The sequence below is a fragment of the Homarus americanus genome, unplaced genomic scaffold, assembly GCF_018991925.1.
Source record: "Homarus americanus isolate GMGI-L3 unplaced genomic scaffold, GMGI_Hamer_2.0 scaffold23578, whole genome shotgun sequence".
Classification (NCBI taxonomy): domain Eukaryota; kingdom Metazoa; phylum Arthropoda; class Malacostraca; order Decapoda; family Nephropidae; genus Homarus; species Homarus americanus.
In genome coordinates this window covers 8446489-8472567 of record NW_024733231.1, presented here as the reverse complement: position 1 = coordinate 8472567, position 26079 = coordinate 8446489, and the positions used below count along the sequence as shown (strand labels likewise).

The 26079-nt window shown below is 40.2% G+C and overlaps 7 protein-coding genes across 7 annotated transcripts; all 7 read right to left on the bottom strand.

Annotated features, from left to right (window-relative positions):
* Nucleotides 1-456: 456 nt before the first annotated feature.
* Nucleotides 457-1867, bottom strand: LOC121869435 (cuticle protein 8-like). The gene is made up of 3 exons (XM_042370779.1): nt 1775-1867; nt 1228-1302; nt 457-1042 (listed from the first exon to the last, which is right to left on the bottom strand). Exons 1-3 carry the CDS (start codon nt 1784-1786, stop codon nt 758-760), a joined length of 372 nt encoding a protein of 123 aa, XP_042226713.1. The 5' UTR covers nt 1787-1867; the 3' UTR covers nt 457-757.
* Nucleotides 1868-4106: 2239 nt separating this feature from the next.
* LOC121869434 (cuticle protein 8-like) lies at nt 4107-5551 on the bottom strand. The gene is made up of 3 exons (XM_042370778.1): nt 5450-5551; nt 4903-4977; nt 4107-4718 (listed from the first exon to the last, which is right to left on the bottom strand). Exons 1-3 carry the CDS (start codon nt 5459-5461, stop codon nt 4434-4436), a joined length of 372 nt encoding a protein of 123 aa, XP_042226712.1. The 5' UTR covers nt 5462-5551; the 3' UTR covers nt 4107-4433.
* Nucleotides 5552-7782: 2231 nt separating this feature from the next.
* On the bottom strand, nt 7783-9222 carry LOC121869432 (cuticle protein 8-like). Its single transcript, XM_042370777.1, has 3 exons — nt 9127-9222; nt 8580-8654; nt 7783-8395 (listed from the first exon to the last, which is right to left on the bottom strand). The coding sequence occupies exons 1-3, from the start codon at nt 9136-9138 to the stop codon at nt 8111-8113; spliced, it is 372 nt and encodes a 123-aa protein (XP_042226711.1). The 5' UTR covers nt 9139-9222; the 3' UTR covers nt 7783-8110.
* A 2236-nt stretch (nt 9223-11458) lies between these two features.
* On the bottom strand, nt 11459-12851 carry LOC121869431 (cuticle protein 8-like). Its single transcript, XM_042370776.1, has 3 exons — nt 12804-12851; nt 12257-12331; nt 11459-12071 (listed from the first exon to the last, which is right to left on the bottom strand). Exons 1-3 carry the CDS (start codon nt 12813-12815, stop codon nt 11787-11789), a joined length of 372 nt encoding a protein of 123 aa, XP_042226710.1. The 5' UTR covers nt 12816-12851; the 3' UTR covers nt 11459-11786.
* A 2286-nt stretch (nt 12852-15137) lies between these two features.
* LOC121869697 (cuticle protein 7-like) lies at nt 15138-16556 on the bottom strand. The gene is made up of 3 exons (XM_042371250.1): nt 16461-16556; nt 15934-16008; nt 15138-15749 (listed from the first exon to the last, which is right to left on the bottom strand). The coding sequence occupies exons 1-3, from the start codon at nt 16470-16472 to the stop codon at nt 15210-15212; spliced, it is 627 nt and encodes a 208-aa protein (XP_042227184.1). The 5' UTR covers nt 16473-16556; the 3' UTR covers nt 15138-15209.
* Nucleotides 16557-19024: 2468 nt separating this feature from the next.
* LOC121869702 (cuticle protein 21-like) lies at nt 19025-20329 on the bottom strand. Its single transcript, XM_042371258.1, has 3 exons — nt 20291-20329; nt 19870-19944; nt 19025-19595 (listed from the first exon to the last, which is right to left on the bottom strand). Exons 1-3 carry the CDS (start codon nt 20300-20302, stop codon nt 19311-19313), a joined length of 372 nt encoding a protein of 123 aa, XP_042227192.1. The 5' UTR covers nt 20303-20329; the 3' UTR covers nt 19025-19310.
* A 3587-nt stretch (nt 20330-23916) lies between these two features.
* On the bottom strand, nt 23917-25052 carry LOC121869701 (pro-resilin-like). The gene is made up of 3 exons (XM_042371257.1): nt 24962-25052; nt 24645-24719; nt 23917-24484 (listed from the first exon to the last, which is right to left on the bottom strand). Exons 1-3 carry the CDS (start codon nt 24971-24973, stop codon nt 24122-24124), a joined length of 450 nt encoding a protein of 149 aa, XP_042227191.1. The 5' UTR covers nt 24974-25052; the 3' UTR covers nt 23917-24121.
* Between the last annotated feature and the right edge of the window lie 1027 nt (nt 25053-26079).

Here is a 26079-nt window from a genome sequence, read left to right as displayed (position 1 = left end):
TATTAAACTCTGTTACCAAAAAAAAAAAAGTTTGGCATTCTAATTTCTGCCTCAACACACGCCAATTCAAACACAGACTTCATCGCATACCTCTAATGTTAAATCATAAAAAATAATTTCTATTGCGAAGTTTAGGGGCATTTAGAAGTAAATCTATTATCCAAACCAGATTGGATTTTAAGCATTTGTGTAAGGGGGCCTCTGTGTTGAATAAGACCGTCTGGCGTTAACTAAATAAAATAATAAATTTGGCGTTCCCGAGTGAAGGGATCAGTGGAGATGGTGAAAATTAAAACCAATTATAGTGAAGTCATGCAGTCTGACACACACTGAAGGTCTGACACACTAAGAAGGTCTGACACACTCTGAAGGTCTGACACACTAAGAAGGTCTGACACACTCTGAAGGACTCACACACTAAGAAGGTCTGAGGAAGAAGTTTGAAAACAAAATATCTTCAGGCAGCAGAAAGTTTAATAAATAATGTATAATTTAACAAATGTACAATAAAATAATACAGGAAAATATATAAGACGGGAGTTAAGAGCGAGGAAGACCTCAGTCTCTTACACTGATTAAGAAGAAATGTGAGAAAAGTTCTGGAAAAATAAGACCCTCACTAATCGCTGGTCTATGTTATTTCGAAAAGTATTTCTAGTCCCTATGACTGTAGGCTCGTAGCAGTGGTAGAGTGTACGTGGTTGTTGGTGGGTCGAGGTGGCCTCCTGGTGGTGGCCACACGGGAGTTTCCACTAACTTAGGGGGCGCCATAAGTGGGCCTGGGTGGGGCGTAGGACCTGACCTCATCAGAGTCGGGGTACTGAGCCTCACCGTCGTACTTGACATCGACCACGTAGCCTGAGTCACCGTCCACGTAGTAAGTCACAGTCTGCAGACGACCGTCGGGAAGCTGTACAGTGTACGACCCCTTGGTGTGGTCGTTGTCACGGGTCTCCTGTTGGCCGAAGTCGTTGCCAGATTCGCCGTCCTGAATTGCCCAGTCGAAGCCATATTTGGGGGGCTCGGATTCCTCAGATGACACCTGTAAATGGAGGTAAAATCCCATCACACAACGTAGTTCTCGTTATCCAAAACTCACCTTTAAGACTAGACATTAAAAACTGATATACATTAAGAAAAATATCCTATCTTTCCTATAAAAACCTGTATTGTATAGCTTCAGTAACAAAGAAACACGTAAATGATCATATAATCTTGACGACTTACCGGCGGGGCACCATAGCCCGTCGCGGGGCGTTTGTCTGCGGCAGCCACAGCCACCAGAGCCAGCAGGAGAAGTACCTGTAAAACAAGTGATTTATTAACTTTATTCATCAAACATCGCCTCACTCATAAACATTAGAAAAAGAGATACCAAACCTTCCTTCAGCTAGACAGATTTAATTCATGTTAGGATTATGTCTCTTAACATAATGAGAACTCACGTTTTAACTTCCCCATTTAGTATTTTCTCTCGACATTCACCTGTGTATTCGCCTAAGGTGAGAATCAATACAAAGTCTGTACTATTTACTCGTATCTGTCACACCATGCCCCCGCCAATATTTGAGACCAAGCACACATTGACCCTCAAACATCATAGTGACTCATTCGCTCTACTCCACGTATAAAGACTGGAGGACTCAGAGGCAGCACTTGAAGCACTTGCTGAATTAATGTACGGGCTACTTTGGCTAGGGCACAAGCGAACGTATTGCCAGTGGTAAATCCTTCAGTCGAGCATATATCTCAAGACAGAGCTGGAGCTGCCTACCTTAGTGTTCATGATGCAGTAGTGATCACAACTGATGCCCACCACCACCCTGATGCCTCTATTTATACCTGGACGTGCACAACGTTGTAGGACAGGTTTTCCTGGTGACTTGCTTTTTTATGACACGTTACGACTCACCTCGCTGGCTACTTACTACATGAGGTTTTCACTTCAGGTACAGAATCAAGGACAGTGATGTAAGAACCTGCCTCTACCTGTTTTTATTTACCAGGGCTTTTAAATGCTAGAGGTTATTGACCAGTATACAAGAACATAATATTATTAACTTTGTTTTCTTATTTTATTGTCATTCTCGTGTCATTATTGTAAATAGCAAAAAACACCCTTATAGATTACACCAATTTAATCCATCTGTATAAACACTTTCAACATTCAAGAGATTTCATTTAAGTAGTTATTAAGTTATTCAAAACAAAAAATGTCTGCTTAAAAAAATCAAAGAGACTGCTGAAGAACCCAAATTAATAATAAACTAATCTGGTTTACCTGTACCACGTTAATCTCAGAGTTCATAAGCCATTCATCCATTCCTCCTCCCAACACACCTGGTGGTTCAGTGATCCCAATATGCAGGAGGATGAGCGGATGATCCTTCACCTGGATTAGAATATGGCTGTAAATTCGTCTGTCAAAAGTAAAACAAAACAAAAAATAAAAAAGTTTGAAAAAAATTAATAAGTTCTTCAGGCCCAGAAAAGGTTTCCCTACATATTCTAAAACAGTTCTCCATTGGGCCGTCTCCTGTACTCCCCAAACTCTTTACAATCCAGTGTTCTCCTCCTCATAGAAAGATAACGCAAGTCATCCAACCTAAAAGAAAGATTATAAACCCAACCCTTCAAATTATCACCCAATTTCCTTTGCCACAACAATAACCATGATATATTAAAATGATAATCAATATTCATATTAACCAGTAACTTATAAACAACAATCTAGTCAATGATCAGCCGTATAGCTTATGTACTGAAGGAATTATTACTGATATTTGATTCTTCACTCTTACGATCCACCATTGCAACAGCGCTTGACTTTCCGAAGCAAGAGGCCTTTTGGCATTGATTCATACTTACAAAATGTCCCACGTAATATCGTTCTTCCTTAGCCTCATTAATAATCTTTTTTTATATCTAGTCGAGGAATATTTGTAGTTATTGATGGTCATTTCTCCATCACGCTCATTGCCTCAGTGTTACGTATTAGCACGAACTCTTTTATGAATTCACGTAAATGTTTGTTCCGCTACAAAAAATTCTATCCTCTCTTATGCAGGTGTCATCATCCTCCATAGATCCTTCACTCTCAGTCCCAGTCACGTTAGATAAGATTTTTTAATGGCAGACAAAAGACATCATTGCCTCAACGGAAAGAGGTTCACGTCCAATTTGGTTTCCTTCAGTGTTACAAAACATAAGAATGGAGGAAACTGCAGCCGGACAATTGGCCCATACTGGGCAGTCCCGTTTACACCCAACCCTTATCGCTCATATATCCATCCAACCTATGTTTGAAGCTATCCAGCGTATACCAGTTAATGATAATGTTTGGTAACTTGTTCCACTCATCCACTACTCTATTTCCAAACCAGTGTTTACCTATCTCGCGCCTAAATCTAAATTTGTATAATTTAAACCTATTGGTACGAGTTCGCTCCTGGTTGGATAGTGTGGGTACCTTTGCTATATCACCTTTGTTTAGCCCTCGAGAGAGTACAAATTAATATGTTTGAACCCGTCTCTGTATTCAAGGTTCTTAATGCCCGGGATTAGTCTTGTCATTCTCCTCCGACTTTTTTCAAAGGATTCTATATCCATTTTGTAGTACGGAGACCAAAACTGAACAACATAATCCAAGTGAGGTCTCACATGAGCAAGATATAGTTTTAGAATAACCTCGCTAGTCATGTAACTAACACTCCTTAACACTTTCCCTATTCTAGTGATGCTTCCACAGTAAGTTCTCTGCCACCACCACACACCCCAGTCAGTGTACAACAGCTCTAGGAGGATTAGTGAGTTGAAAGTTGAAATTATATTTTCCTGAACCTCTTCCCACCGAACCTCAGTTACTCGCCCGGATCAACATTTTGTGGAATTTCTTGTTTAAGAATGTCATTTTCTGTGCTAATAATCTGTACAAATTTTCCTTCTTCAAATATATTCAGTCTTTGGCAAGGAGAAGCCTCGATGGATATATTTGACAACAAGAGGCTTTGATTTCCCTAAAGCTTTTTGTTGGTGAAAAATAATGGTATTTGGTGGAGGTCACGATTTATCTGGTCAAATGATGAGGAATAATTTATAACGCAAAGTTCTTTTAAGTATTGCTTAGTTTAATAAATAGTTTAATATATACGATATTCACATTCAACAGAAAAATAATATTATAAGGAAGTTGGGGTCTGGAAAAAGAAAAAATGTGATTTACAAAACTGTGTAAGGAGCTCAAGAATGTGGTTAAGATAAAATGGCTTAGGCATAACATATCCCAAATCCATATTGTTCTAATATTATTCATTGACAGGATAAAATTATTAAAATTTCTATGACTGTAGATTCGAAATAGTGGTAGAATGTACGTGGTTGTTGGTGGGTCGAGGTAGCCTCCTGGTGGTGGCCACACGGGAGTCTCCACTAACTTAGGGGGCGCCATAAGTGGGCCTGGGTGGGGCGTAGGACCTGACCTCATCAGAGTCGGGGTACTGAGCCTCACCGTCGTACTTGACATCGACCACGTAGCCTGAGTCACCGTCCACGTAGTAAGTCACAGTCTGCAGACGACCGTCGGGAAGCTGTACAGTGTACGACCCCTTGGTGTTGTCGTTGTCACGGGCCTCTTGTTGGCCGAAATCGTTGCCAGATTCGCCGTCCTGAACTGCCCAGTCGAAGCCATATTTGGGGGGCTCGGATTCCTCAGATGACACCTATAAATCCGAGTAAAATCCCATCACACAACGTAGTTCTCGTTATCCAAAACCCAACTTTAAGACTAGACATTAAAAACTGATATATATTAAGAAAAAATACTAACTTTCTTATAGAAACCTGTATTGTATAGCTTCAGTAACAAAGAAACACGTAAATGATCATATAATCTTGACGACTTACCGGCGGGGCACCATAGCCCGTCGCGGGGCGTTTGTCTGCGGCAGCCACAGCCACCAGAGCCAGCAGGAGAAGTGCCTGTAAAACAAGTGATTTATTAACTTTATTCATCAAACATCGCCTCACTCATAAACATTAGAAAAACATATACCAAACCTTCCTTCAGCTAGACAGATTTAATTCATGTTAGGATTATGTCTCTTAACATAATGAGAACTCACGTTTTAACTTCCCCATTTAGTATTTTCTCTCGGCATTCACCTGTGTATTCGCCTAAGGTGAGAATCAATACAAAGTCTGTACTATTTACTCGTATCTGTCACACCATGCCCCCGCCAATATTTGAGACCAAGCACACATTGACCCTCAAACATCATAGTGACTCATTCGCTCTACTCCACGTATAAAGACTCGAGGACTCAGAGGCAGCACTTGAAGCACTTGCTGAATTAATGTACGGGCTACTTTGGCTAGGGCACAAGCGAACGTATTGCCAGTGGTAAATCCTTCAGTCGAGCATATATCTCAAGACAGAGCTGGAGCTGCCTACCTTAGTGTTCATGATGCAGTAGTGATCACAACTGATGCCCACCACCACCCTGATGCCTCTATTTATACCTGGACGTGCACAACGTTGTAGGACAGGTTTTCCTGGTGACTTGCTTTTTTATGACACGTTACGACTCACCTCGCTGGCTACTTACTACATGAGGTTTTCACTTCAGGTACAGAATCAAGGACAGTGATGTAAGAACCTGCCTCTACCTGTTTTTATTTACCAGGGCTTTTAAATGCTAGAGGTTATTGACCAGTATACAAGAACATAATATTATTAACTTTGTTTTCTTATTTTATTGTCATTCTCGTGTCATTATTGTAAATAGCAAAAAACACCCTTATAGATTACACCAATTTAATCCATCTGTATAAACACTTTCAACATTCAAGAGATTTCATTTAAGTAGTTATTAAGTTATTCAAAACAAAAAATGTCTGCTTAAAAAAATCAAAGAGACTGCTGAAGAACCCAAATTAATAATAAACTAATCTGGTTTACCTGTACCACGTTAATCTCAGAGTTCATAAGCCATTCATCCATTCCTCCTCCCAACACACCTGGTGGTTCAGTGATCCCAATATGCAGGAGGATGAGCGGATGATCCTTCACCTGGATTAGAATATGGCTGTAAATTCGTCTGTCAAAAGTAAAACAAAACAAAAAATAAAAAAGTTTGAAAAAAATTAATAAGTTCTTCAGGCCCAGAAAAGGTTTCCCTACATATTCTAAAACAGTTCTCCATTGGGCCGTCTCCTGTACTCCCCAAACTCTTTACAATCCAGTGTTCTCCTCCTCATAGAAAGATAACGCAAGTCATCCAACCTAAAAGAAAGATTATAAACCCAACCCTTCAAATTATCACCCAATTTCCTTTGCCACAACAATAACCATGATATATTAAAATGATAATCAATATTCATATTAACCAGTAACTTATAAACAACAATCTAGTCAATGATCAGCCGTATAGCTTATGTACTGAAGGAATTATTACTGATATTTGATTCTTCACTCTTACGATCCACCATTGCAACAGCGCTTGACTTTCCGAAGCAAGAGGCCTTTTGGCATTGATTCATACTTACAAAATGTCCCACGTAATATCGTTCTTCCTTAGCCTCATTAATAATCTTTTTTTATATCTAGTCGAGGAATATTTGTAGTTATTGATGGTCTTTTCTCCATCACGCTCATTGCCTCAGTGTTACGTATTAGCACGAACTCTTTTATGAATTCACGTAAATGTTTGTTCCGCTACAAAAAATTCTATCCTCTCTTATGCAGATGTCTTCATCCTCCATAGATCCTTCACTCTCAGTCCCAGTCACGTTAGATAAGATTTTTTAATGGCAGACAAAAGACATCATTACCTCAACGGAAAGAGGTTCACGTCCAATTTGGTTTCCTTCAGTGTTACAAAACATAAGAATGGAGGAAACTGCAGCCGGACAATTGGCCAATACTGGGCAGTCCCGTTTACACCCAACCCTTATCGCTCATATATCCATCCAACCTATGTTTGAAGCTATCCAGCGTATACCAGTTAATGATAATGTTTGGTAACTTGTTCCACTCATCCACTACTCTATTTCCAAACCAGTGTTTACCTATCTCGCGCCTAAATCTAAATTTGTATAATTTAAACCTATTGGTACGAGTTCGCTCCTGGTTGGATAGTGTGGGTACCTTTGCTATATCACCTTTGTTTAGCCCTCGAGAGAGTACAAATTAATATGTTTGAACCCGTCTCTGTATTCAAGGTTCCTAATGCCCGGGATTAGTCTTGTCATTCTCCTCCGACTTTTTTCAAAGGATTCTATATCCATTTTGTAGTACGGAGACCAAAACTGAACAACATAATCCAAGTGAGGTCTCACATGAGCAAGATATAGTTTTAGAATAACCTCGCTAGTCATGTAACTAACACTCCTTAACACTTTCCCTATTCTAGTGATGCTTCCACAGTAAGTTCTCTGCCACCACCACACACCCCAGTCAGTGTACAACAGCTCTAGGAGGATTAGTGAGTTGAAAGTTGAAATTATATTTTCCTGAACCTCTTCCTACCGAACCTCAGTTACTCGCCCGGATCAACATTTTGTGGAATTTCTTGTTTAAGAATGTCATTTTCTGTGCTAATAATCTGTACAAATTTTCCTTCTTCAAATATATTCAGTCTTTGGCAAGGAGAAGCCTCGATGGATATATTTGACAACAAGAGGCTTTGATTTCCCTAAAGCTTTTTGTTGGTGAAAAAATAATGGTATTTGGTGGAGGTCACGATTTATCTGGTCAAATGATGAGGAATAATTTATAACGCAAAGTTCTTTTAAGTATTGCTTAGTTTAATAAATAGTTTAATATATACGATATTCACATTCAACAGAAAAATAATATTATAAGGAAGTTGGGGTCTGGAAAAAGAAGAAAATGTGATTTACAAAACTGTGTAAGGAGCTCAAGAATGTGGTTAAGATAAAATGGCTTAGGCATAACATATCCCAAATCCATATTGTTCTAATATTATTCAATGACAGGATAAAATTATTAAAATTTCTATGACTGTAGATTCGAAATAGTGGTAGAATGTACGTGGTTGTTGGTGGGTCGAGGTAGCCTCCTGGTGGTGGCCACACGGGAGTCTCCACTAACTTAGGGGGCGCCATAAGTGGGCCTGGGTGGGGCGTAGGACCTGACCTCATCAGAGTCGGGGTACTGAGCCTCACCGTCGTACTTGACATCGACCACGTAGCCTGAGTCACCGTCCACGTAGTAAGTCACAGTCTGCAGACGACCGTCGGGAAGCTGTACAGTGTACGACCCCTTGGTGTTGTCGTTGTCACGGGCCTCTTGTTGGCCGAAATCGTTGCCAGATTCGCCGTCCTGAACTGCCCAGTCGAAGCCATATTTGGGGGGCTCGGATTCCTCAGATGACACCTATAAATCCGAGTAAAATCCCATCACACAACGTAGTTCTCGTTATCCAAAACCCAACTTTAAGACTAGACATTAAAAACTGATATATATTAAGAAAAAATACTAACTTTCTTATAGAAACCTGTATTGTATAGCTTCAGTAACAAAGAAACACGTAAATGATCATATAATCTTGACGACTTACCGGCGGGGCACCATAGCCCGTCGCGGGGCGTTTGTCTGCGGCAGCCACAGCCACCAGAGCCAGCAGGAGAAGTGCCTGTAAAACAAGTGATTTATTAACTTTATTCATCAAACATCGCCTCACTCATAAACATTAGAAAAACATATACCAAACCTTCCTTCAGCTAGACAGATTTAATTCATGTTAGGATTATGTCTCTTAACATAATGAGAACTCACGTTTTAACTTCCCCATTTAGTATTTTCTCTCGGCATTCACCTGTGTATTCGCCTAAGGTGAGAATCAATACAAAGTCTGTACTATTTACTCGTATCTGTCACACCATGCCCCCGCCAATATTTGAGACCAAGCACACATTGACCCTCAAACATCATAGTGACTCATTCGCTCTACTCCACGTATAAAGACTCGAGGACTCAGAGGCAGCACTTGAAGCACTTGCTGAATTAATGTACGGGCTACTTTGGCTAGGGCACAAGCGAACGTATTGCCAGTGGTAAATCCTTCAGTCGAGCATATATCTCAAGACAGAGCTGGAGCTGCCTACCTTAGTGTTCATGATGCAGTAGTGATCACAACTGATGCCCACCACCACCCTGATGCCTCTATTTATACCTGGACGTACACAACGTTGTAGGACAGGTTTTCCTGGTGACTTGCTTTTTTATGACACGTTACGACTCACCTCGCTGGCTACTTACTACATGAGGTTTTCACTTCAGGTACAGAATCAAGGACAGTGATGTAAGAACCTGCCTCTACCTGTTTTTATTTACCAGGGCTTTTAAATGCTAGAGGTTATTGACCAGTATACAAGAACATAATATTATTAACTTTGTTTTCTTATTTTATTGTCATTCTCGTGTCATTATTGTAAATAGCAAAAAACACCCTTATAGATTACACCAATTTAATCCATCTGTATAAACACTTTCAACATTCAAGAGATTTCATTTAAGTAGTTATTAAGTTATTCAAAACAAAAAATGTCTGCTTAAAAAAATCAAAGAGACTGCTGAAGAACCCAAATTAATAATAAACTAATCTGGTTTACCTGTACCACGTTAATCTCAGAGTTCATAAGCCATTCATCCATTCCTCCTCCCAACACACCTGGTGGTTCAGTGATCCCAATATGCAGGAGGATGAGCGGATGATCCTTCACCTGGATTAGAATATGGCTGTAAATTCGTCTGTCAAAAGTAAAACAAAACAAAAAATAAAAAAGTTTGAAAAAAATTAATAAGTTCTTCAGGCCCAGAAAAGGTTTCCCTACATATTCTAAAACAGTTCTCCATTGGGCCGTCTCCTGTACTCCCCAAACTCTTTACAATCCAGTGTTCTCCTCCTCATAGAAAGATAACGCAAGTCATCCAACCTAAAAGAAAGATTATAAACCCAACCCTTCAAATTATCACCCAATTTCCTTTGCCACAACAATAACCATGATATATTAAAATGATAATCAATATTCATATTAACCAGTAACTTATAAACAACAATCTAGTCAATGATCAGCCGTATAGCTTATGTACTGAAGGAATTATTACTGATATTTGATTCTTCACTCTTACGATCCACCATTGCAACAGCGCTTGACTTTCCGAAGCAAGAGGCCTTTTGGCATTGATTCATACTTACAAAATGTCCCACGTAATATCGTTCTTCCTTAGCCTCATTAATAATCTTTTTTTATATCTAGTCGAGGAATATTTGTAGTTATTGATGGTCATTTCTCCATCACGCTCATTGCCTCAGTGTTACGTATTAGCACGAACTCTTTTATGAATTCACGTAAATGTTTGTTCCGCTACAAAAAATTCTATCCTCTCTTATGCAGGTGTCATCATCCTCCATAGATCCTTCACTCTCAGTCCCAGTCACGTTAGATAAGATTTTTTAATGGCAGACAAAAGACATCATTGCCTCAACGGAAAGAGGTTCACGTCCAATTTGGTTTCCTTCAGTGTTACAAAACATAAGAATGGAGGAAACTGCAGCCGGACAATTGGCCCATACTGGGCAGTCCCGTTTACACCCAACCCTTATCGCTCATATATCCATCCAACCTATGTTTGAAGCTATCCAGCGTATACCAGTTAATGATAATGTTTGGTAACTTGTTCCACTCATCCACTACTCTATTTCCAAACCAGTGTTTACCTATCTCGCGCCTAAATCTAAATTTATTTAATTTAAACCTATTGGTACGAGTTCGCTCCTGGTTGGATAGTGTGGGTACCTTTGCTATATCACCTTTGTTTAGCCCTCGAGAGAGTACAAATTAATATGTTTGAACCCGTCTCTGTATTCAAGGTTCCTAATGCCCGGGATTAGTCTTGTCATTCTCCTCCGACTTTTTTCAAAGGATTCTATATCCATTTTGTAGTACGGAGACCAAAACTGAACAACATAATCCAAGTGAGGTCTCACATGAGCAAGATATAGTTTTAGAATAACCTCGCTAGTCATGTAACTAACACTCCTTAACACTTTCCCTATTCTAGTGATGCTTCCACAGTAAGTTCTCTGCCACCACCACACACCCCAGTCAGTGTACAACAGCTCTAGGAGGATTAGTGAGTTGAAAGTTGAAATTATATTTTCCTGAACCTCTTCCTACCGAACCTCAGTTACTCGCCCGGATCAACATTTTGTGGAATTTCTTGTTTAAGAATGTCATTTTCTGTGCTAATAATCTGTACAAATTTTCCTTCTTCAAATATATTCAGTCTTTGGCAAGAAGAAGCCTCGATGGATATATTTGACAACAAGAGGCTTTGATTTCCCTAAAGCTTTTTGTTGGTGAAAAATAATGGTATTTGGTGGAGGTCACGATTTATCTGGTCAAATGATGAGGAATAATTTATAACGCAAAGTTCTTTTAAGTATTGCTTAGTTTAATAAATAGTTTAATATATACGATATTCACATTCAACAGAAAAATAATATTATAAGGAAGTTGGGGTCTGAAAAAAGAAGAAAATGTGATTTACAAAACTGTGTAAGGAGCTCAAGAATGTGGTTAAGATAAAATGGCTTAGGCATAACATATCCCAAATCCATATTGTTCTAATATTATTCATTGACAGGATAAAATTATTAAAATTTCTATGACTGTAGATTCGAAATAGTGGTAGAATGTACGTGGTTGTTGGTGGGTCGAGGTAGCCTCCTGGTGGTGGCCACACGGGAGTCTCCACTAACTTAGGGGGTGTCATAAGTGGGCCTGGGTGGGGCGTAGGACCTGACCTCATCAGAGTCGGGGTACTGAGCCTCACCGTCGTACTTGACATCGACCACGTAGCCTGAGTCACCTTCCACGTAGTAAGTCACAGTCTGCAGACGACCGTCGGGAAGCTGTACAGTGTACGACCCCTTGGTGTGGTCGTTGTCACGGGTCTCCTGTTGGCCGAAGTCGTTGCCAGATTCGCCGTCCTGAATTGCCCAGTCGAAGCCATATTTGGGGGGCTCGGATTCCTCAGATGACACCTGCAAATGGAGGCAAAATCCCATCACACAACGTAGTTCTCGTTATCCAAAACTCACCTTTAAGACTAGACATTAAAAACTGATATACATTAAGAAAAATATCCTATCTTTCCTATAAAAACCAATATTGTGCAGCTTCAGTAACAAAGAAACACGTAAATGATCATATAATCTTGACGACTTACCGGCGGGGCACCATAGCCCGTCGCGGGGCGTTTGTCTGCGGCAGCCACAGCCACCAGAGCCAGCAGAAGAAGTGCCTGTAAAACATGTGATTTATTAACTTTATTCATCAAACATCGCCTCACTCATAAACATTAGAAAAAGAGATACCAAACCTTCCTTCAGCTAGACAGATTTAATTCATGTTAGGATTATGTCTCTTAACATAATGAGAACTCACGTTTTAACTTCCCCATTTAGTATTTTCTCTCGGCATTCACCTGTGTATTCGCCTAAGGTGAGAATCAATACAAAGTCTGTACTATTTACTCGTATCTGTCACACCATGCCCCCGCCAATATTTGAGACCAAGCACACATTGACCCTCAAACATCATAGTGACTCATTCGCTCTACTCCACGTATAAAGACTCGAGGACTCAGAGGCAGCACTTGAAGCACTTGCTGAATTAATGTACGGGCTACTTTGGCTAGGGCACAAGCGAACGTATTGCCAGTGGTAAATCCTTCAGTCGAGCATATATCTCAAGACAGAGCTGGAGCTGCCTACCTTAGTGTTCATGATGCAGTAGTGATCACAACTGATGCCCACCACCACCCTGATGCCTCTATTTATACCTGGACGTACACAACGTTGTAGGACAGGTTTTCCTGGTGACTTGCTTTTTTATGACACGTTACGACTCACCTCGCTGGCTACTTACTACATGAGGTTTTCACTTCAGGTACAGAATCAAGGACAGTGATGTAAGAACCTGCCTCTACCTGTTTTTATTTACCAGGGCTTTTAAATGCTAGAGGTTATTGACCAGTATACAAGAACATAATATTATTAACTTTGTTTTCTTATTTTATTGTCATTCTCGTGTCATTATTGTAAATAGCAAAAAACACCCTTATAGAGTACACCAATTTAATCCATCTGTATAAACACTTTCAACATTCAAGAGATTTCATTTAAGTAGTTATTAAGTTATCCAAAACAAAAAATGTCTGCTTAAAAAAATCAAAGAGACTGCTGAAGAACCCAAATTAATAATAAACTAATCTGGTTTACCTGTACCACGTTAATCTCAGAGTTCATAAGCCATTCATCCATTCGTCCTCCCAACACACCTGGTGGTTCAGTGATCCCAATATGCAGGAGGATGAGCGGATGATCCTTCACCTGGATTAGAATATGGCTGTAAATTCGTCTGTCAAAAGTAAAACAAAACAAAAAATAAAAAAGTTTGAAAAAAATTAATAATTTCTTCAGGCCCAGAAAAGGTTTCCCTACATATTCTAAAAAAAGTTCTCCATTGGGCCGTCTCCTGTACTCCCCAAACTCTTTACAATCCAGTGTTCTCCTCCTCATAGAAAGATAACGCAAGTCATCCAACCTAAAAGAAAGATTATAAACCCAACCCTTCAAATTATCACCCAATTTCCTTTGCCACAACAATAACCATGATATATTAAAATGATAATCAATATTCATATTAACCAGTAACTTATAAACAACAATCTAGTCAATGATCAGCCGTATAGCTTATGTACTGAAGGAATTATTACTGATATTTGATTCTTCACTCTTACGATCCACCATTGCAACAGCGCTTGACTTTCCGAAGCAAGAGGCCTTTTGGCATTGATTCATACTTACAAAATGTCCCACGTAATATCGTTCTTCCTTAGCCTCATTAATAATCTTTTTTTATATCTAGTCGAGGAATATTTGTAGTTATTGATGGTCTTTTCTCCATCACGCTCATTGCCTCAGTGTTACGTATTAGCACGAACTCTTTTATGAATTCACGTAAATGTTTGTTCCGCTACAAATAATTCTATCCTCTCTTATGCAGGCGTCTTCATCCTCCATAGATCCTTCACTCTCAGTCCCAGTCACGTTAGATAAGATTTTTTAATGGCAGACAAAAGACATCATTGCCTCAACGGAAAGAGGTTCACGTCCAATTTGGTTTCCTTCAGTGTTACAAAACATATGAATGGAGGAAACTGCAGCTGGACAATTGGCCCATACTGGGCAGTCCCGTTTACACCCAACCCTTATCGCTCATATATCCATCCAACCTATGTTTGAAGCTATCCAGCGTATACCAGTTAATGATAATGTTTGGTAACTTGTTCCACTCATCCACTACTCTATTTCCAAACCAGTGTTTACCTATCTCGCGCCTAAATCTAAATTTGTATAATTTAAACCTATTGGTACGAGTTCGCTCCTGGTTGGATAGTGTGGGTACCTTTGCTATATCACCTTTGTTTAGCCCTCGAGAGAGTACAAATTAATATGTTTGAACCCGTCTCTGTATTCAAGGTTCCTAATGCCCGGGATTAGTCTTGTCATTCTCCTCCGACTTTTTTCAAAGGATTCTATATCCATTTTGTAGTACGGAGACCAAAACTGAACAACATAATCCAAGTGAGGTCTCACATGAGCAAGATATAGTTTTAGAATAACCTCGCTAGTCATGTAACTAACACTCCTTAACACTTTCCCTATTCTAGTGATGCTTCCACAGTAAGTTCTCTGCCACCACCACACACCCCAGTCAGTGTACAACAGCTCTAGGAGGATTAGTGAGTTGAAAGTTGAAATTATATTTTCCCCAACCTCTTCCTACCGAACCTCAGTTACTCGCCCGGATCAACATTTTGTGGAATTTCTTGTTTAAAAATGTCATTTTCTGTGCTAATAATCTGTACAAATTTTCCTTCTTCAAATATATTCAGTCTTTGGCAAGGAGAAGCCTCGATGGATATATTTGACAACAAGAGGCTTTGATTTCCCTAAAGCTTTTTGTTGGTGAAAAAATAATGGTATTTGGTGGAGGTCACGATTTATCTGGTCAAATGATGAGGAATAATTTATAACGCAAGGTTCTTTTAAGTATTGCTTAGTTTAATAAATAGTTTAATATATACGATATTCACATTCAACAGAAAAATAATATTATAAGGAAGTTGGGGTCTGAAAAAAGAAGAAAATGTGATTTACAAAACTGTGTAAGGAGCTCAAGAATGTGGTTAAGATAAAATGGCTTAGGCATAACATATCCCAAATCCATATTGTTCTAATATTATTCATTGACAGGATAAAATTATTAAAATTTCTATGACTGTAGATTCGAAATAGTGGTAGAATGTACGTGGTTGTTGGTGGGTCGAGGTAGCCTCCTGGTGGTGGCCACACGGGAGTTTCCACTAACTTAGGGGGCGCCATAAGTGGCCTGGGTGGGGCGTAGGACCTGACCTCATCAGAGTCGGGGTACTGAGCCTCACCGTCGTACTTGACATCGACCACGTAGCCTGAGTCTCCTTCGACGTAGTAAGTCACAGTCTGCAGACGACCGTCGGGAAGCTGTACAGTGTACGACCCCTTGGTGTTGTCGTTGTCACGGGCCTCTTGTTGGCCGAAATCGTTGCCAGATTCGCCGTCCTGAACTGCCCAGTCGAAGCCATATTTGGGGGGCTCGGATTCCTCAGATGACACCTATAAATCCGAGTAAAATCCCATCACACAACGTAGTTCTCGTTATCCAAAACCCAACTTTAAGACTAGACATTAAAAACTGATATATATTAAGAAAAAATACTAACTTTCTTATAGAAACCTGTATTGTATAGCTTCAGTAACAAAGAAACACGTAAATGATCATATAATCTTGACGACTTACCGGCGGGGCACCATAGCCCGTCGCGGGGCGTTTGTCTGCGGCAGCCACAGCCACCAGAGCCAGCAGGAGAAGTACCTGTAAAACAAGTTATTTATTAACCTATTATCCATCAAACATCGCCTCATTCACACACAATCGAAACAGTGAAATTCATTCTCTCTTCAACTTATCAGGTCACGTTCATGTCAGGAATATGTCTCTGTGTTTCTGTGTCTTCTGATGCGAGATGAAGAGTAACTGTGTCAACAATAATTCCAATGTCTCTTCTCAGTCACAATATATCTGTCAAGAATATATTTTTTATGAATCAATACTGTTGACGTGTATCTATGGCACTTAGTTCCGTTCAGGATTTAATATTGAAGACATTAAGAATCTTCTCAAACATCTTAGTCACTCAGCATCTCCGCGGCTACTGGAGGCAACACTCATAACACTTGATGAATACTTCTGATCTGTCTATCAGTCTCCAGAGATAACTCCTTCAATAAGAGCGTTTATCTCAAGACAGAGCTGGAGCTGCCTACCTTAGTGTTCATGATGCAGTAGTGACAACAACTGATGCCCACCACCACCCTGATGCCTCTATTTATACCTGGACGTGCACAACGTTGCAGGACAGGTTTTCCCGGTGACTTGCTTTTATATGACAAAGGTTACGACTCACCTCGCTGGCTACTTCGGATATAATATCGAGGACAGTGATGTAAGACCCTCCAGCCTCTTGCCAGTGATCATACAGGCAAACTCGATTGTTTATTTGTCAAAAACTTTCTCATGTAAATGATGAAAAATTTTATTATTGATTATAAGTAAGTGAAGATAGATCAACGACGGCTAAAACTATAACAGATTTTAATATTAAAATCCAACTTTCTTCATATCAAGAAGAACGTGAGTCCTCTAACACTCATATAAGATGCATCATTACTTAAGTCTTTCTTTTACGTTTTTATGAATGAAAATAATATAGACAGTGTCGATACTAGATGAGTTTATCAATGAAAAAAATCCTGGTAGGACCCTCCCCTTGTGGAAGGACAGGATATATAGCGCACGACCATTCCTTAAACCAGGTGCATCCCCCTACCAAATTTCGGCTTTTATCTTCAAAACTGTGGAAATTCCTGTCCGGGTAGCAGTGACAGTCGCGACTAACGTTAGATGATCGGTATTTATGTTGTGGGTTTTGTCTGTCGTCTGTATGTAAACCTACGTCGTGCATATTGTTTATTCCTTTACTTAAAGCTCTGGATGTTGACGAGTAGTTCTGACAGTGCATTTGATCGACTCGTTGTGGAGGACGTTCGATTACACTATTTGTCTGGTCACTGCCCTATAATGGTTGCTTTGTCGGCAGGGAAAATACGGTGTAAAAGATTTGTTGTTTTTTTTATTAAAACAAAAAGTTAAAGATTTAGACAAAACATTTCTATAATTGAAGACGGCTAAATAACTTTTTTTGTGTGTGTGCATTGAATGCTGGAACATCGAAAGCGTGTAAGACAATAGTTACTGGGTGATATGTCGAGAGATAATTCCATCTGGCCAGCTAAAACGAAAGACGAGGGATTTGTGTTAGTTTCCTCAGCAGCCGACGAAACAGATGAAGGACAGCTGGGTGTTGTGCGGGGGTGTAAAACAAGACTTTACTTTCATGAACTTGTTGGCCTCAATTCAAATGTCAAACAAAAAGGATTGAGTTACTAAATGGACTTTTGGTATATCTTGGTACCATCGATGTGGCTCTTTCGATGATTGGTGCGTACAGTGGAATGGTCCCATTGTTGATCCAGCTTCTTGGTAAACCTAAAAATAAACTTATTCGATTTCCTTACTTTTTCCAGGAGTCGAATATTTGTGGCAAATATTTGAGCAGTAAAACGTATTGAAAATTGTTGTTTTAATCGTAAATTTTATAAAACCGTGAGCCCTAAATCATATATAAAAGATTGTCTCAAAGACTTGCATGAGAAGGCTGTAGTTTCTGAATACTCATTTGGTTCCACTTGCATCTGCTATTAAGCAGTCATTCTCGTGGCTCTTAACAAGTGAAAGGTTCGAAATGGACTAAATGACAACATTTTACACTCAGTCTTGTGACTGACGAGAGAGGTATGTGATTCCAATGTTCAATTTCAATTTCAATAGTTTATTCCTTGATAGAGGAAGCGGGATCCTTGTGCTGTCACTAGGTACCCCTGTACAATAACACCTGAAGCATCTGGCAAGTGTCACAAGTATATATAAATATTATAAAGGGGCTTACTAAAGCCTAAGGAAGGAAGGATATTCCTTTAACACATTATCAATATTATTTACATAATATCTGGCCAGTATGGGGAGGATCATCGTGTCTCCATCAGGGGGTCGTGGAGTGGTGGTCCAGCAGGCGTCATGGAAGCGTTGTGTGTGGGGACATCTTAGGAGGTAGTGGACAAGGGTGCGGCTGTCGGGTGTTCTGCATAATGGATTCCCATATAAAGATACTTTTTATAAGAAATGCAGAATAATTTTTGTTTCAGTGTATTAGGCGGGCATCTGTAAGTTCTTGTCCGTCAGACCAATATTGTCATTGCATCAACAATCCTTTGTATATTTTCATCTTAAGAATTTATCAAAGAAATGTGGAGTGACAACAATATTCATGATTTGTCTTAGAAGTCTCTTTATTTCTACCGTGTACAACATGTGTGACTCAATCCTAAATGTCTTGTGTCACTTAACAATTCGATTTTTGAATCTGATGAACTTATTTGTTGGTATAAAAGCTTGATAATTATTGAATATGGAAAATAAGATAATTTCCCTAATAATGTGAGAACAGAAATATTGGTAGAAATTTTCATATGCAAAACAGAGGGGCAGCAGGGCCAGTGGAAGGCAGAGAATGAGATGGATGAATCGCATTAAAAGTTGTGGTCCCCAGAGATATGCAAACTGTAGGAAGAGTATTGGTGAAAACAGCGCGAAATCATTTTAGAGTGGAAGACCGCGGTCACCAACCCTGATTGATTTATTATGTTGAAGTATCACTCCTAAAGCAAAAGAAGATACGTTTTTTAGTGAATAAGGTGAACTTAAAAAACACTTTAAATAGCGTAAAGTTTAATAAATAGTTTATGACGACATTCACAATCAACAAGCATTGACAATAAAGGTGAAAGCTAAGAACATGGAAGAGATCAGTCATTAAACTGATTTAAAAAAACTTGAACATCACAAATCATAGGTCTATATCGTTTTGAAAATTATTCCTTTAAAGAATAATTTTCTAGTTCATTTGACTGTAGGCTCGTAACAGTGGTAGAGTGTACGTGGTTGTTGGTGGGTCGAGGTGGCATCCTGGTGGTGGCCACACGGTAGTCTCCACTAACTTAGGGGGCGCTGTAAGTGGGTCTGGGTGGGGCGTAGGACTTGACCTCATCAGAGTCGGGGTACTGAGCCTCACCCTGGTAGCTGACCTCGGCCACGTAGCCTGAGTCACCGTCCACGTAGTAAGTCACAGTCTGCAGGCGACCGTCGGGAAGCTGCACAGTGTACGACCCCTTGGTGTTGTCGAGGTCGCGGCTCTCCTGTGCGGCGAAGTCGTTGCCAGATTCTCCATCTTGCACTGCAAATTCGTAGGCATACTTGGGAGGCTCGTGCTCTTCGGATGAGGCCTGTAAGCGAAAGCAAAACCCATCAGAGTATGTCTTATCATGCAGAACCAAATATTTTAATTTATATATGAAAAATGATTATGCGCCATATCTTAAGATTCCCATAAAGGGATATATAAAGTGTATTCTCAGTATTAAATATTCATTAACCCACCGAGTGGTAAGGGTTTGTCTCAGCTGAATAGAATCATCTGGCGTTACCCAGAATAAAACATTAAGTTCGACACTACTCCTTAAAGTGTTAATAATCATGTAGGAGGTTCTCATGTCTTACCGGCGGGGCTCCATAACCCGTCGCGGGGAGTTTGTCTGCGGCAGCGACGGCCACCACAGCCAGCAGGAGAAGTACCTGTTGAAAAAAATAATTAACATAATATTCAATCATCATCACCTTATTCATGAACAGTCAAAACAGATGCTAAATATTTCTTCTGCTTGGCTGCTCACCTTAAGGTTGGACTTAAACCATCTGGTCATTAAAGAGATATGTTTCAACCCTTGCTATGGTCGTCTCCTTCCCCGGTTGTGTATTGTAACACCCAAGTTTTGTCTCAGAGATGAAGACCAAGATATATCAGACATGAATCCTCCTGGTGTCGCAATAATTTCAGGTCAATGACAGCTATGAGTGGTTTCAGCTACCAAACATTTAATAATATCAGTGAGATGATAAAGCTGCTACCAGAGCTGCCTACCTTAGTGTTCATGGTGCAGTAGTGTTAACAACTGATGCCCACCACCAGGTTGGTGCCTCTATTTATACCTGGACAATGCAGGACAGGTTTCTCCAGGTGACCTTCATTCTTGTGACAAAGGTTACAAAGACCCACCCCCTGGTTCCTTACCTCATCAGTTTCACTTTCAAAATGAAACATATACTGAACACAAAAACATGGTGTTTAATCTCATAATTTGTGTGTGTGTGTCCTCAGTTCATTGTATTACTCAAGAATTTAGGGTTAAGAATAATATTATTATCTGCCAGAGATTCCATTTTACCAGTGTGATAAAATTCAATCGTTTTTTGTTAAAGTTTCACAGATATTAGACAAAACATTATGTAATTTTACGATCATAATCATGCTTTATTAACCTGGGTTGACGGCAGCCACTGACGTATGACCTTTCACTCTGGATACTCTGGATCTTTTCATGGTTACTCATACACTCAACCTGATACCAGTACCCACTCTCATACACCTCGTTTTATAATACGGTGAAATTTTTAAAGCATTTTCGATACTGCTGTGGCCGCCATCTTTTTTCGTGTTTTCAAGTAAAAAAAAAAGTAATAAATATCAAGACAATAAACATGAATCTTTTATATTTTTTGTCCCTCTTATGGGTAGGTTAGGTCATGATCTTCCTACACGTGATTATTCTAGACCTATTTATATCCAGTGTGAAGGGCTCTACCTCCAGGTCGTCACATCTGTTTTACTTGTGTTACTCGTGTGTGTTATTGACCAAGACAACTGTACTTCTCGCCCGGATCTTCACACACCCGTTCAGCACCACTCCCAATCTGAGTCTTTAGGCCCAGTTGTTCCTAATAAAAAAAAAGTTGTTCCTTACGGCATATATAAACAAACAAACACACAAATTTGACACAAGGCATTGCCCACGCAGGGCGTCGCCAGGTGGACGTGCCAGACCTTCTCAACTTGACTGGTATCACTCCCTGGGTGTTGAAGCACATGACTTTTACACGGCGAGTGACTTAACTTGACAGATGACACGTGACATCTCCCCCAGTACTGACACATCCTTAAAAAAAAAGATGTTTGGTTAGGTTAGTTTAGTCAGCTTTCCCAGATATATGTTATTTGTTCTCACTGGTGTTTAAGAACTTTCCCACAATGGAGCAGTGACCGGACCCGACCGCTCCCTTCAACACTTGTGCATCAGCAGCATGGTACGTCCGCTGAATCCGCTCTTAAATATTACTCTTGTTTAAGTTACTCTCCCGTCTAGCTGTGAGTTATAGAGGAAGATCTACTGTTGGTGATGGAACAGTTTCTCTATTGTTAATGCGTTAAGGTGAAAGCTTTATTGTACCGTCACCTAAAAATTAAACAGCCATACACTCACCTAACCTAACCTAACTTAAGCTAATCCCCCACATAGCGTTAAGGTGGTTAATCTGTGTTATTGTGGTGGTATTGTGGTGGTATTGTGGTGACATTATGGGGGAAAGAAATGTAATACTTTTCTGATGAGACTTGATTCTGGCCATGTTAACTCACCAGTATTCATTTAATTTAAAAGAGTGGCTAATATTAAGAGCAATTATTCACAGTGATACAAAATATTCATTATTAGAAAATAGATCGTTGTTATTTGAGTGTGATAAGTGTGTGTTCTGGGGTGAGGTCGAGGTGCGTGGTTGTGACGTCACCACCTTGGCCGCTCTGGTACCCTGTCATCATACACAACAGTAAGGCAACAGTAAGGCCTTCGTCAGGTGAGATCTACTGGTGATCTGCTCTCCTACTGCACACATCTATGGTCATCCTCTCTTAGGGACTATGGGGAAACTTCCGTCGTGGTCCTCGACATCTCCAAAGCAATTGACAGGCTTTCTAAACTTCCCTCTTATGGTTTCTCTCCCCCACTTTTCTAGGGCGGTTAATCATCAGGTGAAATAAGCTCGGGTAAATAATCTTCACGTGATTCAATAGTACTGAATATTTAACCAAATCAGTTAACCAATCAGCGTCGTTAAAACAAACAAAGTGGCGTCAATCTAACCAATGAACGTCGTGAAAGTAGAAGAAAGTTCTATCCGTCAGCCCCATTATGAAGCAACACAAAGTTACCAAGCACAGAGGCCTAGTGATCGTTGCCATATCAGTCACAAAATAAAACAAAAGTAAAAGTAACACTCATATCTAACCCCGTCTGCTTCACCAATGGCAATCAAGGCTCATAAAAGCAAGTGAGATGAGAATAAAACTGCACGGTTCTCTCACCAATCACTGCTCATGTACCGGGGAAATAATGATAACTTACCGGGAAGAGAAGGTCACCACTTTAAGCCTTGGTGAACGCCTTTCTCTTTTTACCTCATGTGGGACCATAAGCTGACAACTCTACTCAGACAACCATCAGCATCAAAGGGTTACAGGTTAATACATCGTCCTCAAAGGGTTACAGGTTAAACCATTGTCCTTAAAGCATTACAGGTTAATCCATCGTCCTCAAAGGGTTACAGGTTAAACCATTGTCCTTAAAGCATTACAGGTTAATCCATCGTCCTCAAAGGGTTACAGGTTAATCCATCGTCCTCAAAGGGTTACAGGTTAATCCATCGTCCTCAAAGGGTTACAGGTTAAACCATTGTCCTCAAAGGGTTACAGGTTAATCCATCGTCCTCAAAGGGTTACAGGTTAATCCATCGTCCTCAAAGGGTTACAGGTTAAACCATTGTCCTCAAAGCATTACAGGTTAATCCATCGTCCTCAAAGGGTTACAGGTTAATCCATCGTCCTCAAAGGGTTACAGGTTAAACCATTGTCCTCAAAGCATTACAGGTTAATCCATCGTCCTCAAAGGGTTACAGGTTAATCCATCGTCCTCAAAGGGTTACAGGTTAAACCATCGTCCTCAAAGGGTTACAGGTTAAACCATTGTCCTCAAAGCATTACAGGTTAATCCATCGTCCTCAAAGGGTTACAGGTTAATCCATCGTCCTCAAAGGGTTACAGGTTAAACCATTGTCCTCAAAGCATTACAGGTTAATCCATCGTCCTCAAAGGGTTACAGGTTAATCCATCGTCCTCAAAGGGTTACAGGTTAAAGTCCCATTGTCCTCAAAGGTTTTACCATCGTCCTCAAAGGTTACAGGTTAATCCATCGTCCTCAAAGGGTTACAGGTTAATCCATCGTCCTCAAAGGGTTACAGGTTAAACCATTGTCCTCAAAGCATTACAGGTTAATCCATCGTCCTCAAAGGGTTACAGGTTAATCCATCGTCCTCAAAGGGTTACAGGTTAAGCCATCGTCCTCAAAGGGTTACAGGTTAAACCATTGTCCTCAAAGCATTACAGGTTAATCCATCGTCCTCAAAGGGTTACAGGTTAATCCATCGTCCTCAAAGGGTTACAGGTTAAGCCATCGTCCTCAAAGGGTTACAGGTTAAACCACCATCATCGTAACGTTTGTGGATATACTCAATATTATTATAAACCTAACCTAACCTAACCGACCCCTGTCATGGAGAACGAAGGGATGATATAAGTCGTCATTAAGTGATGTCTGTCAAACCAATTCACATTATACAGCTTGATAATATGAAGGTAAATTAAGAAAAGAATTCACGTGATTTGCAGAGTGATTCAGTTTAATAAATAAATAATTACAAGAGATTTATAGAAAGCAGAAATAAACAGGACTGGGGAATAAAGTGTAAGATTTTAAGCTAAAGAAAGATTTTAACAATTTGTGGTATTAGAAGAAAGTTGAAGGATGAATTAGCTAGAATATACAGGGGAGTGTATGGTCTGCTAGGCATTGTTAGGTGTGAGTTACTGGGGGAAGCCGTATGATCGCCTGGGTGGGGCGTACACGGGAGCCTCCACAGACTCCTCAGACTGGGGTGCGGAGTACCGGGGCCTGGGTGGGGCATACTCTCTGGACTCTTCAGACTCGGGGTACTGAGCCTCACCCTCGTACTTGACCTCGGCCACGTAGCCTGAGTCACCGTTCACGTAGTAAGTCACAGTCTGGAGACGACCGTCGGGAAGCTGCACGGTGTACGACCCTTGAGTGTTGTCGTCTTCACGGTTCTCCTGGTGAGTGAAGTCGTTGCCAGAGTAGCCATCCTGCACGTTCCAGTTGTAGACATACTTGGGGGGCTCAGACTCCTCAGATGAGGCGTACCGGGGAACCTGTACGCCATTGTCAAAAAATCGTATGAATACTTCTCAATTAATTTCAACTCGTCATAGCCAAAGGTCAACAACACTCTTAGCATTATTTTCCTCGGTAAATATTTTAGTAGAAATTATATCATTACATAGTATATAATTAGAATAGCTTAAGACATACCTGTGGAGGTGGGCCGTAGGAATTAGAAGGCCGGTCTGCGAGAACCACAGTCACCACACCCAGCAGAAAAAGTACCTAGAATAAGAGCCACAGTTGATTACAAGAAAAATCTAAGATATGTATCACTAACGTTAGTTTGTATCACTATCTAGAGCATTCCTTACCCATTAATCACCAACAAACTTCATAATGCCATGTACCGTTTCTTAATGTGAATGGGAGAAGTTGAAAAATATTCTTGCGTCAGTGTATTCTTCCTTTAAAAGTCATCAGTAAGATTCACTAAAGTTATAAAAGGAAGAGAGAGGGTGAGTTACCTTGGTATTCATGGTGTAGTAGCGGCGTTGTTAACTGATAGCACTACTTGGCCGCTCCGCGTATTTATACCTAATGGGGGAAGCCTTGTGGGACAGGTTTTTCACTTGGCTGTGGTTTGTTACGAAATTTTTATGTACCGTGTTATTACTCTTGGAGGTCTTTACACAGTATTTCAAAAGGCACTTTCATTTGCTTTCAGGCTTTCTGCAGTGTACAGGATGAAGCATATGATACTATATAACTACAGTATACGGATATTTTGGAGACTGTGGGGATGTTATCTTTGTTTTTCTGATGATTCATGGTAATTAAAACTGTGAGTCAGGCTCCGGAAGATAATAAACACAAACTGGGTTTTTTTTAACGAAGCAATATTGGAAAACCTAAAATATCGACCTTGAAAATAATATGAGGGGGAAGGTATTGTACAACATAACTCAGAAAATCAAGTCATAAATTAATATTAATGTAACTACAGTAATGTCACTATGGCCTCGAATTTCCTCGAACATGGCATCTCTACGAAGGGATTTCACCTGAGCCACAGCACTAAGGACAAGGGGTCATACAGCTTATAAAATCTATAATATAATTCACTGTGGTAACTGGGTGGTCATCGTTACATATGTGTCCCCATAACTCAAATACGTCACCAAGTTCATATAAGACTGAATAAATGTCGCCTTTAGTCTGCCCGTTTTGCATCTCCGTTAGTCTGCCCGTTTTGCGTCCCCGTTAGTCTGCCCGTTTTGCGTCCCCGTTAGTCTGCCCGTTTTGCATCTCATTTCGTCCGTCCATGAGTTATCTTCGAGCTCTATTAAACTTGAAATGTAGGGTGATGGTCTCGGGGTGATATAGAGGTAACAATAAGAGGTTGCATTTACAGTGTTAAAGAATACCCTCATATGCCCACCAGGCCTCCACACAATTGATTTGGTGTGATTGTGTGAGAGAAGGAGGAAGATGTGTACAGTATCTCCAAAGAACTGCTTCTCATCCCTTTCCAAACCTCCTACACTAGTGAACCTGGATTGAGTGACGGTCAGAATTTGTTCCACTGTAGGGAGACTAAAATGTGCCCTGGGAGGAGGATGTGTAGAAGTACTTAAGTAAAAAC

Bases quoted from the DNA above. Each gene is read 5' to 3' on its own strand.
- LOC121869432 (XM_042370777.1), bottom strand. The intron at 8,396-8,579 runs GTAAGTCGTCAA...TCGGATTTATAG, and splicing joins CGGGCTATGGTGCCCCGCCG to GTGTCATCTGAGGAATCCGA.
- LOC121869431 (XM_042370776.1), bottom strand. The intron at 12,072-12,256 runs GTAAGTCGTCAA...CTCCATTTGCAG, and splicing joins CGGGCTATGGTGCCCCGCCG to GTGTCATCTGAGGAATCCGA.
- LOC121869702 (XM_042371258.1), bottom strand. The intron at 19,596-19,869 runs GTAAGACATGAG...TTTCGCTTACAG, and splicing joins CGGGTTATGGAGCCCCGCCG to GCCTCATCCGAAGAGCACGA.
- LOC121869435 (XM_042370779.1), bottom strand. The intron at 1,043-1,227 runs GTAAGTCGTCAA...CTCCATTTACAG, and splicing joins CGGGCTATGGTGCCCCGCCG to GTGTCATCTGAGGAATCCGA.
- LOC121869697 (XM_042371250.1), bottom strand. The intron at 15,750-15,933 runs GTAAGTCGTCAA...TCGGATTTATAG, and splicing joins CGGGCTATGGTGCCCCGCCG to GTGTCATCTGAGGAATCCGA.
- LOC121869434 (XM_042370778.1), bottom strand. The intron at 4,719-4,902 runs GTAAGTCGTCAA...TCGGATTTATAG, and splicing joins CGGGCTATGGTGCCCCGCCG to GTGTCATCTGAGGAATCCGA.
- LOC121869701 (XM_042371257.1), bottom strand. The intron at 24,485-24,644 runs GTATGTCTTAAG...AATGGCGTACAG, and splicing joins CCTACGGCCCACCTCCACAG to GTTCCCCGGTACGCCTCATC.